Source organism: Rhea americana, unplaced genomic scaffold (assembly GCF_003343005.1).
Source record: "Rhea americana isolate MKP2758 unplaced genomic scaffold, rheAme1 scaffold_16, whole genome shotgun sequence".
NCBI lineage: Eukaryota > Metazoa > Chordata > Aves > Rheiformes > Rheidae > Rhea > Rhea americana.
In genome coordinates, this window is record NW_028185705.1 from 1,329,698 (window position 1) to 1,346,576 (window position 16,879).

Here is a 16,879-nt window from a genome sequence, read left to right on the forward strand (position 1 = left end):
TTGTTGTTGTTGTTGTGAATGTATTGCCAAACCTTTCTGAAGACCTCACTTACCTCCTTAACCTTTACAGGTCACTTAACCTTTACAAGTCCTGATGGTAAGTAAAATGCCTGGGAAAATATTTTGTCATCTGGATCAATTTATCCAGAGCTTTGAGCAGAAGTTTGGACTGGATGACCTCCGAAGGTCCCTTAAAACCTGAAATATTCTCTAATTCTATAAACATGCTGCATTTCTGTATCTATTGTCCATGCTTTTAGAAAGGCATTAGAAATGAAGTACTCTTATGTACACAATATGGCGATTTGAGTTGGGAGGGCGAGGGTGGCTTCAAGCTATGCTTGCTGTGGCTGGGATTTTCTTAGTTGCTTGGTCAGTGAATTTTCTTTTGGATTAGCAAAGCTCATTTGGCTTGTACTTGAACTGCTTGATGGATAACGGGGAAGCAGGGCATACACAATGCAACGATAAACTAGTAGCAGGACTGAAACTGTATCTTTTGACAATAGTTCAGTCTGACCTAAATAGATGTGTACCCTGAGAAAAGCACAACAATTCCTGCTTGCCTATCACAAGTGCATGGTATGGTAACCTGGAATAGTAAATAGTCATAGTTCTATATAGATGATACTGGAAGGGGAAGTCCATAAAACTTTTCTTAAGTGGACAGAGATTGATAGAGCTTTTTGAAACCTCTAATCTGTGTGAATTTAGGCTATATATGGCTACGGCAAAAAAGTGAACTTTGGTTTATTACTGCAAAGAAAAAAATGTTACCCTAAAAGTTTGTTACTTTTTTTTTTTTTTTTAATTCAGGACTCTCTTGTGTACTGTGAGCTATGAAAAGACTATGCAACTTATCAAGTACCAGCATAAATGATGCTGAAGGTAAAATAAATATAGCTGGGATCATCATATCTTCATGACAGATTCAGCTGTCAGTATTACAGGAAAACTTTTTCCTCCCTTAGTTCTGTGGTGCAGAAATCCCTAAGCCAGGCTCCCTAATTAAAACCTAAAATAAGAATGCTAGTGTAAGTTCAGTCTCAGCTATTTGTCTAATCAAATACAGATTATTGGGAGATGCTTTCCTGAGCGTGCCACCCAAACTTTCAAATAGAAGCTGTAATGCTAACAGAATAAGAATTCTCCCAGAGAGCTGGCATGGAACACAAAATGGTCTCTTTAGCAGTTTCTTTACAAAGATCTTCTGCATTTGTTTAGAGTAAACTTCAGGAGACTATCCTTCTGTGATGTTTTTCAGTATTTATTGCTATGTCATTTTATATGTTACAGGCACGCAGAACATCAGAGTAGGCATGGAAAAAATACTGTTCTAGCCACTTTAGATGCCGTGGAGACTGCTTTTCTTGTAGTTTGGCATAGCTTAACTTTATGCTGGTGCTGTAGACAAACATATTCTAAAATATTGTAATATTTTGAAGAAACTAGAAGCTGCTTTTCTTCCTCCTCCTGTCTGCCTGCCCCCTCACCAGCTACATACCGTGAAATCCAACTTTAAGCAGGGAACTGCTGTTTGGAAGGAAAATATTGCAGAGCACAGCGTGGTTATAGAACTGGAAAGAGAACTCTCTAATGTCTGAAGAGGCAGTTTACTGCCTTATCTGAATATCCTTTTGCCTTTCAACTATGTCTTTTCATTGTTGTGGGAAGCACTTTCTGTAAGAGATTATAAATAATGAGTGCTGTACAGACTTTGGATTTTCTGAGTGTTCCTTTCTGTGACAGTGCAACTTGTGGATTACAGCTGGAAAGCATTTTTCATTTGAGAAAAAGAGAAGCATCAAGCATGTGGATGTAGCACTAACATATAGTGTGGTCAGACTGATGCTCAGGCAACCTAATTATGTAGGCAATCTTGAAGGGTGCTAATTGAAAAAAGCAGATGTGCATTAGTGTTGCCTATAGATGGTGTATACGAGAAACAAGTTGCTATAAATAACTTGCAAGAAATAACTGCTAAAATGCAATGGCTTTCAAATTACGGGGCAAGGACTTTTAGGGTTCTGCAAAAGCAAACTCTTCTTGGAGATCTGCAAGTTGTGTGGGGGGGGGCGAGTGGTTTTTTATGTATAAGGCTAGTAGCCTAACTTGTTACGTTGACTGGAAGTCTAAATGTTTAAACTTCACTAGCATCTGCTGGAGAAGAATAATGAAAGGAATCTAATGCTGTTCAATTACAAGAAAATGTGAATGTATTTTAAAACTTGGCTACTGCAGTGTGACTGTTCACATGTAAAYGGAAAAGGTATAAATAACATGAAATTGGCTTACATCAACAGATTTTAATCTTCTCTACTGCCAATCATTAAGACTTTAATGCTTATGTGTCGATATATTCTATATACCCTAGTCAACTAGTACTTTAACTTATGGTGTATATCTTCTTGAATTGTTATTATCACCATGAAAAGCATAATAGGATATCATCAGTGTGTTTCTAGTACTGAAAACTCCTCCACCAAAGTGTTTGGAGAAATTACTGTATTGGCCACTTCTGATGGAAGAATACAGATTCTTACAGATATGACTTTGCTGTAGTGGCTCAGGTATGTTTTGAGGAGACTTCTCCAGTTGAACAGTGCTACTAAATGTAGGTGTGAAATATAGCGGAAGATTAGCAAAGAAGCATATTGCAGTAGCAATGTTTCATATATAGTGAAAAAATTGGGGAAGGATGGAAATGAAGACGTTTAACCCAGTGATGTTTAACAACAACTAGAAATGGTGAGGGATGTCTATGGGATTGCTGTATTTGGCCACTTTGACTTCTCCAGTTCCTAAACTGGACAAATTTTATCAAAGGCCCTGAGAGGAAGCAGACTGCCAAATTAGACAAAACAGAGGTGGGGCTGGTAAAAGTTAATACAGGAGAGACCCCACTTAGCACATAGAATAATTGTTGGAGCTTTGGGTGTGAATTTCCTGAAGGTTAGGTGGTGTCCTACATATCCACTACTACAGGAATGTAGGTTTGACCTAATCCTCTTCTGGAAGGAAGCAGTAAAAAGGGGTGTAGCCACCAATAACCTAATTGTTCTGGCTGTCTAGGAACTGAAGTTTCAGCTTTGGCCTCAGAGTTTTGCTATGGTAGCATGGTAGAGTGAAAATTAGCACTGTAACAGATGTGAGTGCTAGTAGAATTGGCAGGGACTTTTTCAAATACATCAGAATTTTCTAGGAGGAGGGTAGGAAGTCCTTTAAAACCAAAGCCTTTTGTGTGAACTTACCAACTTTGATAGATTCATAAATAAGATCAGTTCTCAGACTTGTGGATTAAAATGAAGTACTAATCACTGCACCTATTACAGCTGTTAAGTTATGGCATTTCTTGGAAACTTGGCCTTGGTTTAGACATCACAGATAAAACACAGCCTAGAATAGCCAATAGCCTGATGGTTAGAGAACTTTCTTTCCTTCTCTTTTTAGGGGCAACTTTGGGGAAAAGGGAAAAAAATCAAAATTTAGAGATCTTCCATGTCTTATTTTGCGATGAGACTGTTTTCCCGCTCACTCCCCTCTTGAGTTAAGGAGGAAGTAGAGCAAGGAAGTACATGCCCAGTGCTATTTTTCTACTTGTATGGTATTTTTTGAACGTATCCCAAGGCAAAAAGCATGGGAATTGTCTGTGAAATGAGAAGGTACTGAGGCATACTTGCCAAAGAGGCGATTTGAGAGCTGTTACAAATACCTGCAAGAGTTTTTGCTTGTTGGGCAGCTAATATGAAAAAAATTAACAGGATAGCACTTGTTCTGAGAAAGAAATACAGCATAAGTCAAATGTGTTCACTGCAGAGTAGTGGGAGAATTCTTATTTTTGGCTTGTGGAAGATAAATGCTGTAGCTGTTTTTCTTTTTTTTCTTTTTTTTGCTACTGGACTGGAAATATATTGACAGATTTCTTACAATGAAGAGATAAAGAATTAAAAAGCATGCAAATCTGTACAAAAAGCATGCAAATCTGAAATCTGTACACTTTCTTCGTAGGAGGCTTTTTATTTTTGATCTGAAAATTCAGTGGAGTCGGTTCACTGACAAACTGGAGCAAATTATTGTTAAACTGGTGTTTATTATCAAAGGTCAGAGTCCCATTGTAATGAACAGTGGAGATATGTTTCAAAGGAGTGTTCAGGGTGGAATGAGACAGAAGGGCAAATTAATGTTGAAACAAGCAATGTTTATGAGTAGGATAGCAGTCCTAGCATTTGCAACTGTTACTGTGCAGGCTGCATTCTGACAGCATACAACAATAACTTGCTTATCTGCATCTTGAGGCAGAGAGAACAGGCAGGTTATTGTATAGTTTGTCTGATGCTGTTAACATACCAACGTATGTACGTTGGATAAGCAGAAGTTGACCAGTACACCTACTGGTATTTTAAGGGTCAATTTTACTTCCACTGCTCTTGGCTCTTGCTTTTTCAGGTGATTTTCAGAGAAGAAACTGAAATCAAATGGAGAGATGGGTGAGCCCAATTCTTGCAAACTCCAGTGCTTCAGATATAGGAGGTGCTGATAAGAGTTAGGTTACAAAAGCTTTGAGAAGGATGGAGTTGACGGATGCTTAATCTCTATCCTCTTATGCTGAACTCCTGTTACTGGGAATAGCACAAGATGTGCAGGAAGCATCGCTCATTGGGAGTTATTAGTAATGCTAGTCCCTATTAACAATATAAAGCAAAACGTTTAAGTGGAGTATTACTTGCATCTCAGGCTGTATATACACATGTCCGTACATGCCTTATTTTCTTGAAGCTCATATTCATATGACTTTTGGAAAAAATGACTAGTTTGAGTGCAGATTTAGATGCTGGGTGAATAATAGACCTCTAGAGATGAAACTCAACAGGAATACCAGTTCCTCAAAATAAGTTTCTTTGGATTCCAAGACTTGCACGTAATGAATCTTACTGGATTTCAGCATCAAATGTTTTTGATTATTTTTCTTGGAGGATTGACTAAGTTGTGAAGTATTATTCTATTTGATTGGGATTCAATAACCTTTCCTTATGTGGAAGAAAAGGTCCCTTTATAAAAGTAAAGTTTCAGTTTTTGTTTAAATCTGAACTCCTCTCTCTGACTTAAAATATATTTATTCCTATTCTATAAATCTGCTACCTTTCCTTTTTGTGATATTTCAATTTCTATATGATTAACTGAAGGTAAATAGTATCATTATTTAATATTAAGCAAAACTCCTTATTGCCCTCATTTCTGAGCTAGTGAGGATGGTGAGAAACCTTTGTAAGAAGGAAGTATGCAAAGAGGTTCCTCTGTAACTGGAGTTTTTTAGGAGCTGGGACTTTTAACTTACACAGCAAATAGCGTGAGATTTGCATTAGCATTGCAAAAGCTGGCAATGTCAAGTGTTGGAGTTATGTTCTGGAAAAATACTTCAACTGACTACTTTTTTTTTTTTAGCTGTTACAGTGTACTTAATTACTAATTTGGAGATTTTGACAACTATGACAACTATGTTTCAGTTCAGTAATTATAGAAGGTTTGTGCTCTGCAGAATATTTTACAAGTACAAATACAATTGTGAAAAGTATGAAATATTATGAATTATCTGCATATGTAGATTATGGCCCCCTTATGCGGCTACTATGACAACCTTGATAATGGCTAGAGAAGATCTCTTCCTTATCTTGAACCAGTATTCATTTTCACATTATTTATGTTGTAATATCTCCCTGACTCAGTTACAGTTGTTTCAACTTAAACACAGGACTGTTGCTATAGAGATGATGCACTGCATAGAAATAGGTCATGTTAGTGCCATTTTCAGCAGGCTTATAGAAAGGAAAAGCAGATCTGGAGGAGACTGCCCAAGGTGAACAGGGAGTGTGCATCAGTCTAAGGCGTGGAAGACAAATCTAAGGCAAGGATTTGGAAAATAGCTTTGAAATTAAGTTGGACCACTGTGTGAATCAGGCTTGTTTAAAACTAGCTGCTGCTGTGATGTATTCTGTATTTTTCTGAATGCAAAGCTCTGTCTCTGCCCTCTACGAGTCTCTGGCTCTCTGACCCAGAGCAGGACTTCAAGAGAAGATGGTGATAGCAAGCAGCCAACATGCTGTGTTGGTAAGCATTAGCTCTGAGAGCTGGGCTGTGCTAACACAGCAGCCCTGAATAGCTGCTGCTTGCTGCTATTAAAGGTTGCTGAATTGTATCCTCAAATACCAGCTTGCTCTGCCGGTGCCCGCAGGTCGCCTCTGAAGGTGGCCGTGCAGCTCACCAGGCAGAGGTGCAGTGATGGGGGGAGGTTCCTGCGCTGCAGAGGGAAGCAGGTGCTGCAATGATGCACGCTTGGGAGCTGCAGGTGGCAGACAGATCTCTGAAATGAACCTTAGTGCAAGGGAAGACTAGATTTTGGGGTGTGTTGGGAAGATGCAGTAATACAATGTAGGAAAGTGATAAAGAAGCACTTTAACCAGGGTCCAACCCAATGCGATTCCTTCATAGTTTCTGAAGGAGGAAAATATTTGCGGCTTGTTTGTTGTACAAGGTTTTGGGGGAGTTCCGTTTGTTTTTAACACCCTACCATACTAAAAATGTGCTACAGCCTGGCTGCCTCCTGCATCAGTAGTTAATCAACTGTCCAGTGTGTTGGATATGGCTATGAGCAACAAAAATTGACTGATTTACATGCACCTGCCTTACTTCAAGTAAAACCTGACCTGAAAACAGTATTGTGTACAGAAGCCACATCCTACYAATGAGGGCCTCCAGACCTCTAGGTTTGTTCCCCAGAGATAATACTTATGTGTTTTTAGGAAGGAATTTTCTTCAAGACAATTGGTAAGTTGTTTAAAAATTCTGAAATCACCAGTACAGTTAATGGGGTAATTGAAGTAAGGATATTCCAGCCTAAATTGAAGAGAAGATTGAATGCTTAAAACCTTCAGTTTTATACAAGCTGCTAGTGGGAGGGCAGGCTTCAGTTCTGCAAATTGCTTCATTTGGGTAGAAAACTTGTAGGCTGGAGTCAACTGTTAATAAATCTTTACAGGATTATCGTATCATGTTCTCCTTTCTTCACAGTACTAAGAGCATACATAAGCAGAACAGTGAGTTCTTAAAATTTAATCCTGGAGCAGAGAGCTGGATAATCCAAGTTTGCAGCTGGATCAGACCAAAACAAGCACAGAGCTTTTCTACCTCTGAAGTGTCATTTGCTCATAGAAGTACATTCCTTTATGTATCAAGGCAATTATGTAACGTTTGCAGAGCTGTTATCTGTTTGACCAATTCTGTTACAAGTGATGAAGCTATATTATAAGGAGTTAATCAAAATGAAACAGTGTCTTTTAACTCAGTGTCCCCTTCAAGATAAAATGTTCAGCAATGTATACTGCTATTTTCACAAAATAAATCTCCTGCCAGTCTGCAGAACACATGTTTAGGAATGAAGTATGGGAAAGCTCAGCATTATGAAAGTAACTAAGCTCATTAGTGGCAAGGGAAGGCTTTGCTGTGTTAAATATGATGTTGTAATATCTGTGTGTAATTAGCTCTTCTGCTAATTAGATTTAGAGCAATTAAAAGCTTTAAAGACTTATGAGAAGTTTTTGAAAGGACCATAAATTTCAGGTATGTGACTTTTTTTTTTCCTTTGGAAATTGCAATGAATTATTGAAGGCTATGCATAGTCTGTCACTGTTATCTTGTCCTAGTACTACATGTATAACTTCTCTAAAGATCTGGATGTTCTGCAAAGACTGGCAGCCATTTGGTGTTCAGTTCATCAGAGCCAGAAACAGAAGACATGCGCACACAGTGCTCTCATGTGGAGAGACCGTATTTTTCTTAGTTTAAAATAAACCATTCTGATTGAAAGCATCTGTTTTTTTTTCTTCTTTTCAGGGAGCAAGCATAATAAAAAAGTTTTCCAAAATTAGTCTTCTGAAGTATAAGTCTTAGCAGTCTCTTGCAAGTTTTTCTTTTTTTTTTTTTGTTTTATTTTTGTTTTTTTTAATTGACAGAGGTGTGATGTGCTTAGTAACTACCGGAATGAAATCTTAGTATTGACTTTTCAGGTTCTTGGAGAACCTTTAGTAACAATACTGTGGCTATCTTATTTTCCTTAGAGTTTTCAAATTTTGCTTTGGATTTCTTCCCTATTGGGTATAGATTAAAGACTAAAGCTCAAACATATAAGGAACTGATTAAATCCAACTAGTTTTAAGCCTGTTAACTGTAGTATCTATTTATCAGCTTGGTCATTCTGAAGCTTACTGGTTAGTGTCATGAGTTGAGCTGGGTAGCTCTCTGAACAGAAGTCCAATATTTGAGTTTGAGTGCTCAGTAACAGTGCTGAGAGCATCTTTTTCTCCTGCACTGAACACAAATGTCTTCTGCTCACTCATTCGGGAGGAGGCAGTGTGTGGATGGCTTGTTGCCGGAGCAGTCCCAGGATTGCCGCAGTACGTTCAGGGATTCCAGCACTCTCAAAGAGCTCTGGGCTCTTCGGCTGGACTCATGGCTAGGAGCCAACAGCTCTACCACTTTGATCWGGATCTGCTATTGATTTATAGTGTGCTTTTAGGTATGCCTGGGCAAAATCTGGATGTGATGATGGGAGAAGAGTGAAAAACTTATGGAAGCTATATAGATTAGGCAAATACATTAAAAATAAGATAGTGTGTCTTTGTATATTAGCAGCACTCCTATTTCATAGGCAATTCAGTTCATTTCGCTGCTGAAACAGTTAAGTGAAGGATCTGAGATGATGTTTGGACCCAAGTTTTTCTTGATGATTTATGGAGATAATTATGCGTGTGTGAAATACAAAATTACATTTCCTTTCCTTGTTGAAGGATGCAATTGAAAGTGCTGGGTCAGACTGATGTTCTGTCTCCTGGGCATGACCTTTCATTGATTCTACGTTTGGACCTTCCTGTGAATGATTAGGCAAGTTAGAGGATAGCACCATCTTGGCACAATTCCTACCTGCGTGTATAACACATTACAAAGTTGATGTAGCTGAAGTAGGATGAACAAAAATTGCTGTATCACTTGTTCCTTTTACCATCTCTTAATATGAATAGGGAAAGCTGAGGAACAGATGTTGCTGAAGGTTGTTCTACATGCCACTATTAGAATGGAATCTGGTCTCCTAAGTCCACTGTTAACTATCTGGCAGTTTAACTCCTAGAGCATTGAGGCCTTACTTTTAATTTTTATTCATTAGAGAAAATATCCCTGACAAGAGTATTTTGGAAGTGAGCACTTAAGCTACTGGAGAAAATGCTACCGATAGTTGATCTAAGTTTTTTCCTTCTGCCTCAATTTTCTTAAAGGATGCATTATTAAGACAGGTGTTTCAAAGTGAGTGCAAATCAGGATAGAATAGTTATGTGTTGTGCAGTGACCTTTTCAGCTTGGAAGTAAGTGTAATAGAAGAAATCCTCAAACTTATTTTGCAATGCCAAAGTATTATTTCTGGAAGGCACATATTGAGACTTCTGGTTAGAAAAATATTTCATGACAGCATTATTATACCTTATTTTGTTTGCAAGCTTGACGTTACCCAGCAAACCAACTGAAAAAAGGCTCCACTAGACTTCTGTGGCTCTTCTGTCTCCACCTTCTGGAAGCTGATAGGAAGTACTTACTGAGCTAATTAACGAGGAAACAGTGTGTTACAAGGTGCATGTTTTGAATCTAGTTAAAGGCTGGTGTTACCAGGATTTTGTTTTAGTTATTCCAAAAGGCTGTTTCTTGGAAACGAGCAATTGAAATGAAAATTCTTTAAATGAAAACTGTCTTTATCCTCAGTGCAGCATGTGTCAGACCAAAACAGATTGTTGACCTTCTAGCTGATTTGACTGGCATAAAGTTGTAGAAGGTTCAAATAAAGCTGTAATGCTTCAGGTGACCTTTTTCAACTGATACCATCTGTGTACTTCCAGAGGTCAGGAATTATACCTAAATTTCTGAGAGGAGAGTTCTAGTCAACCTCAAGTAATGTGCTGAAGGCAGTCTTTGAAGAGGATGAACAGTGGCTTGTTTTGTCCTCACCTGCAAAATCTAGAAGGAGAGAGGAGGCATACAGACAAGATCAGTACTTCAGAAAAGTAGGCTCAGGACTTGGCTTTTCTCTTGCCCCCCTTTTTTTTTCGGTATTTTTTTTTTCTTGTGCTACTGCRTACCTTTGGCCCTTCCCTGGCCAGCAATATTGTAATATGGAGCAAATGGCCATCTTGGCTGGTCAGAGGTGATTTGGCAAGTAATAGGTCAGTCAGCTGCAGGCAGAGGCTTGAGCTGTGAGTTTAAGCTGTGTTAATTTGTCATATGGTTGTTCTTCAGGATGGTCTTCAAGGAGGCATTTAAATGACCACCTTTCCTGGCCTTTCTTGTCTGTTTTCAGGTTGCAGCTGCTCCCTGGTGGTTGCCTGTGAAGGGAGCCAATTGGAAACACCCTGAAGGTCCTGACTCAAATATCTTAAAGAGGTAAGCCATAAATAGCCATTCAGTTTTAATATGCAATGCTTAATGTAAATACACCTGCAAATTTGCATCAGGAATGGAGGTGAAAGGAGTGGGTTTTTTTGACTGGTGATGTTTGTTGCTTTTTCTTCTTCTGTGACCATTTTCACTTCTTCCAGTGAGTTACATACAATATTTGATGGTTGTATGGCCAATATTTGCCATACTGGTATTTCAGACAGATTTATAAGAATCTACCAGTGAAGGGGAAGAGACTGTTTTGAAATGTGCCTCAGTGTTTGCTTCACTACTAATACACGAACATGAAGAGAATGGAAGATTCTTTGAGATTTAGTAACTGTAGAGCATTCATTGCAGATTTAGTTTTGGAGGGGAAGATTGAACACTAGTTGCTTGCATAGTCTGGGAGTCTACCCACAATAGCTTTTACTATCTGGAATTTGGAGGACTATCTGTCTGGTAGCAGAACATTAAAGAGTGTGTGTGTTGTAGTATTTTCTGACTTTGTAGATGCCTTATCATGGAAGATCAGTGCTGGCTTTGTTATTAGGAAGCTGAATGCCTTAAACTTTACCCTAACAGCCTGCAGGTGAGTTAGTGCTATGCCTTACTGTGGTCAACTTTGAAACCTGGTGCCCCACATCTTTGTACAATCTATTCTGGTTCAGAATTGAGATTAATTTAATGCCCCTAAAATCAGAAGGCTTCACTTTTTCTCAGGTACTATTTGTAGATGCTGCAGAACTAACCCTTGGCTGCACATGTGGAAAGCTGTTGTTGTAGATTACTGTATTATTACTTGCATACTTGGATGTGATTGTGCTTGTTTGAGACCTCTTATGTTTTAACTTGTTTCTATCACTAGACAGATGACAATGAAGTTGATACTAACCGTTTAATCAGCTAGTTAAAGTTTCAACACTGTTGCTAGAAATAAAGTTAGACTCTAGCCTAGATCTAGGCTAGATGTTGGCATGTTTTTGAGTCCCCTAAGGACAAGGCTACGTTAGAGTAACATCATCTGATAGCTAAACTGCTTAGTTACAAGTCCGTTGTCTATTCTGCAAGGGCAATGAAAGAACTATCTGAGGTAAAAATAGAGGTGATATCAGGAAGTGTTGTAAGGGGAGGTGGAAAAATTTAGGTCACAGTTAGATAAGAGTTRGAAACCTGCCATGTAACTCTTGTGTTGTGGAAGTGTGCAAACCTAGCCTAGTACAACTGCGAGTGAACTCACTGTGTGGAAAGAGTCTAGTGAACCAAGAGGCATAGGCTGGTTTGTTAGATGAGGCAGGAGAGACAAGTAAATAGAAAATCTGCATCTTTATTTTGGGCCAAAACTCCTAGCTCTTGGAGTATCTCATTCTGTTAGAGCTGGCGAGAAGTCTCTTGCCAAGAATGACTAGACATGCTTTCAGCCTCTTTCTGGAAAAAGGCCGAGACTCTAAGAGCAAGTTTGGGAACTAAACCAAAGGAAAGATAGGAGCCTTTGTTCAAACTGTGAACTGCTTAAAGCACACAAAAAATGTATGTTTTCTTGTTAAATTTTTACTGTTCACTATTTCCTGAATTGAAAATAGTGATGCTACAAGTAAGCACTCTTTCCTTTTTTTTTTTTTTCCCTGCAAAACTAACAATTAAAATGACAGCCAGTAACTTTAAAGGATCTGCAGCAAAAGGAGGAGTGCACAGGGAAGCTGAGAGCAACCCTGTTCAGCATTAAATTACCACCAAAATTCTTCAGTCAAGAATCTTGGTTTCCTGTTAACATACTGTAAAAAATAGCCTGGAAGCAAGTACTAATGCTGTAGTTCTAAAGGACTTTTGGCCATTCCTTTGGGGTTTGGAACACCTATGTCTTCAGAGAAACCAGTGGATCAGTAGTTCTTCACTGGTGCTTGGGCTCAGCAGGTTCCTGAGGTGAGAACACAGGAAAGCACAAGCTAGAAACACCTCTCTGGTTACTGTAGAGAGATGTACATAAAAGCATAGCAAGACAAACTGAACTCTTTCTTATTTTCCATTCTCTGATAGCTGCTTTCCTCATCCACCATTTATTTAAATTTCTGCTAGAGGTTTGCTGTCTTACCTGGTACCTTGTCCAATTGTAATTGATACAACAAGGCTGTGAAACTTCCTCACAGTCCTTTGTGGCCTATTTTAAGGTTTTCATAAAGTGCTTGTGCTGTAGAGTTGCCTGGGTTTGCTGCTGATTTTGTTCCTTTTCTTTTACTTTTTCCCAGAATGGATCACCCAGTTCTTCATGTTTCGTGGAATGATGCTCTGGCTTTTTGCACATGGGCAGGAAAACGATTACCAACTGAGGCTGAGTGGGAATATAGTTGTCGAGGGGGCCTTGAGAATAGGTACCTGTCAAGAATATCTGCCTGATTAAATGCTTAAAAATGGTATTTACTAGATAGGAAAGATTTGGGGGGGGGGAGGTTATTGCCCTCCATGCTTTTTCTCGCGTGGTATGTGTAAATAGAATTCAGACTTATTCTGAACAGATTTCTTTGGGTAAGTAGTGTATTTCCCTAAATACATAAGTGGCAGATCATAATCTAAACTTTGTAATGGGAAGAGAACACAGAAGATGAGGGGGGAGGAGGTGTGACAAGGTGCAAAGATGCAGAACTGCTGCTATTGTAGATGAGAGATGTGGCACAGGGGCTAGTGCCAGGGCTGAGGGAGCTGCAGAAGAGGTTAAAGAGTAAATAACTCATTACTGGGCAGCACCTGCAGAGTCACTGCTTGTACCTGTTATGTGACTGGAAGGGAAGGGGAAGACAAGGTTGATTAGCAGTTTTATGAAGTCTCCTTACTGCATCCTTGATTATGTACTGCACTAGGCAGGGCTAACAATGTAGACTTTTCCCTGCCTTTCCTTCCTCTATATAGAAATTGTTTTGTTGAATCCCCACTCTCTGTTAAAGCCTGCTGGATATACGTGGTCTGTATTCCAACTGTACCAATAATCTATACATACTGTTCCCCAGAGTAAGTAGTCTTTATGAAGCTTGTTTTACGGTTTCTTTTAGAGACAATGTTTGACAATCATTCTCCTGTATGTTTTTCAACAGGCTTTTCCCATGGGGCAACAAGCTTCAGCCCAAAGGTCAGCATTATGTCAATATCTGGCAGGGAGTGTTCCCAACTAATAACACTGCAGAGGATGGATACAGAGGAACTGCACCTGTAAGTGTGCCTGAAAGTGGATTAATAGTGTGGAAACTAACTTAGCCTTCCTAAAATTGAGGTCTGTGCTCAACACAGTGGACTATGGGTGTTATCTATTACTGTATTCTTGTTTCACCTTTAGATGTTCAAACTACAGTATGTTTCACTGCAGGCTTAGGTATTAGCAGGGGATTTTTTTTTTTAAGCTAATTGAAAAGTAAAGATTACTTTCATTTTAACTTTTAATTTCTCTTCCTGACCTCTTTTCCTTACTACCTCCTTTTTCCCTCCCTGCCCTCAAGTTCCGAGTCAGATGCTGAAATACTTTCTGCTTCCACTTTTGGCATGGCTTTTTTTTATTTTTTTTCATTTTTATTTTTTTTTTATTTTAACTTTGGGTAGTTGTTCCCAAGCCATAAAACCTGTACAATAGTTTATAAAAGTGAAACAGCTTTTTGGAAGACTGAGGTGGCTGAGTATGCAGAAAGGCAGTAAAATCTTAAAGATAATCAAGGATGCTAATGAATTATTATTAAATGTCTAAAGAGTTTCATCAGCAGAGAAGTCTATATGCGTGATTTAATGACTCGCTTTTGTTTGTGGGGGGGGGATGCGATGTAGGGGAATCTGGAAGTTGTAAGAATGGGTATGAAATTTAGAAAATCATTAAGACTCTCTGCAGTTAACGTTTGTTAATCAGACGATGCCCCTCTCTTTAGAGGATCAATTTGCAATGCCTGTGAGAAGATACTATGTGTAATAGTGGAAACATGGTGCTGAGAACATGGAGAATGACAGTTCATTCAGTTCTCTTTAAATAGAGTATGTCTAGGTCTTAGTTTCACAGATACTGGTTTTGTTTCTTGAGATATGAAGGTATCTCTTCTGATAAAGATCAGTGCAGCTTCAGCAGATTGCTCTTGAGGATAAAACCTTGTTTTATTTGGAGTGGAACTGGTACTTAGTCTCTGTACCCTATATAGGTCACTGCATTTCCTCCAAATGGATATGGCTTGTACAACATTATAGGAAATGCTTGGGAATGGACGTCTGACTGGTGGGCTGTTCATCATTCAACAGACGAGGCTCACAATCCTGTAAGTATTTTGTTGACATTAGATGAAGTGTGGGACTTGCTCTTTATGACTGTGGTCTGATTGCTGTTTAGAACCCTACTGCTCTTTGCTCCTCTCTGAGTTTTTTGGGGGATAGGCTGTGCTCTCATGAGTCAGGATGTATTGCACCTGCAAGTCATCAACAGTGGAATTGTATTGCTGTAGTAAGTACAATGGAGGGGATGGGTGGATTTGTTTGTTTTTTGAGTGGTCTCAACAACTATTTAGGAGTTAATACTTCCAAACTGGAATGAGATTAAATAAACCAGAACTATTTTGTTAAGCTTGCCTTTTTTATTTTTCCCTAGTAGAGAACAACCCACCATCAATTAGCTTTATGGCTTCTACTAGCTATTTTAAAACTCAGCATGAAATAAAGCTGGATCTTATGGGGAGAACTTGCTTACCAGCCCTTGAGAGGTTAATCCAAGCCTGTCCTTTCTATTTTTTTTGTGGTGTGGGTCTAGTGTCTAGCAGCTAGAGAAGGAGGCCCAGCTGGATAAGCTGTGTATATGAGATTGCTCATGCAGTATCTCTCAGTAGATTCAAGTTCTAATATTACATCTCCTTCTTTCTCATTTATCCAGGATGACTAAATCTGAGAAAGGAACTGTGTCACTTTTACATAGCTTGTTCTGTTCAGAAACATTTTTCTGTAATGAGAGAACCAGTTGAACCTCCTGAGGCAAGAGCTATCTGTTTGCTGCAGGATTTGAGTATCCCTGTGCTGTGCTCTCTTATCTGTCTTTGCTTGGATGCCTGACGTAACTGTAGTCCTTTCTCGGAAATCTGCAGTTGCAAGGAGCGTGAGGAATTTGTAATTTTTATTTTCTTCTCTTGCTGTTTGGTACATTGCAAAGCTTGATATTCTGCTGCTCTTTCAGGAGAATGTTGCCAGCAAGGGAAACTAGATTCATCTTGGGGTCTTGATTTCACTAGATCTGTACTAGTAGTTCCATCACACTGATGGAAACATCCAAATGATTTGGAAGCATCCAAACACGTAACCACATTAGCTGATCACAAGTTAGTTGCATCCCAGTAAGATACAACAGGATGTCTTGTGTGTTCTGTTGTGTGTCTGATAGTGCATTGAATATATACTGTTGGAAGGAATTGTGGCTTTTTTCTTGCTTGATTTAAGGTAAGTTGGAGTATTCTCTAGTTTTTATGTTGCTAGTCAGTGTTAGTGTTAGTGCTCTAGCAATGGCTAAAGACCCTTTTTCTATGGGACCCTGTGGTATACCTCAGCTTACTATCTCTGACACTCCACACAATTCATATGATGCAATTTGAGTATTTCACAGTAACGAAAGTTTCCTGACAGTTTCTGTGAATTGACAATACTGGAATGCTGTATTGCATGAATTGTGTGCATCTTGGTGAGATAGGTGCATATTTATGTATCTAACACTGATTCATGGCTACTGTATACAGCTGATATCTACATATACACCTAGAGCATTCAAAACGCTTCTTCAGATTTTTTTTTCCCTGTTTGCAAACTTTCTTTAGGAAAGGAACTTTTCCAGTCTTCTAACTCTTCTTCCATTCAGTTTCCTGCTTTATGCCACTAAGGACCAATGTCTTTTGTACCTTATGAATGGAGATAAGGCCTGTTTAAAGAGCAAAATTTCTAAAGGTGATATCTTGAATAGTTAGCAGAATGTAAATTTGGATGAAGGTGAAGAAAAGTAGAACTAGCAACTTACCCATGTCAAAATAGAAGAGTAAAAACACTCGATTGCAGCCTGATGGGTTGAGGAGGAGAGTGAGTAAGAATTTATACCAGGGAAGCTTGTGCTTTACCGCTCTTGCTACTGAAGCAAAATGATCTGCATGTGATGCCTTCATGGAGAAGAGGACCCACCCCAACAGACACATGCACATACAACTTCTCTCAGAAATAAACAGCATCTGTGTCCATGGGAAGGAACACAGGCTGGCAGTTTATAGCATATTGCAGATGTCTGTTACTCATCTGTTGTCTAGTCTGACAGCTACTTCAGGTTTTGTCAGTTCCTTCTTTCTGCTTTAGATAACTCAAGCTAAACTTCAATGTACTGTCACCTGTCAGGGCAGAGAAGGTGCCTAGATGGAAGTGATAACAT

The 16,879-nt window shown here is 39.0% G+C and overlaps 1 protein-coding gene across 1 annotated transcript in view; it reads left to right on the plus strand.

The window, feature by feature from the left end:
• Positions 1-16,879, plus strand: part of SUMF1 (sulfatase modifying factor 1) — a 38,779-nt gene that overhangs the window by 7,254 nt on the left and 14,646 nt on the right. Inside the window, exons 3-7 of the mRNA XM_085300003.1 lie at positions 83-97; positions 10,394-10,476; positions 12,717-12,839; positions 13,557-13,671; positions 14,637-14,750. Coding sequence (XP_085156129.1) covers positions 83-97; positions 10,394-10,476; positions 12,717-12,839; positions 13,557-13,671; positions 14,637-14,750 — 450 coding nt within the window. The remainder of the gene's footprint in view (positions 1-82; positions 98-10,393; positions 10,477-12,716; positions 12,840-13,556; positions 13,672-14,636; positions 14,751-16,879) is intronic.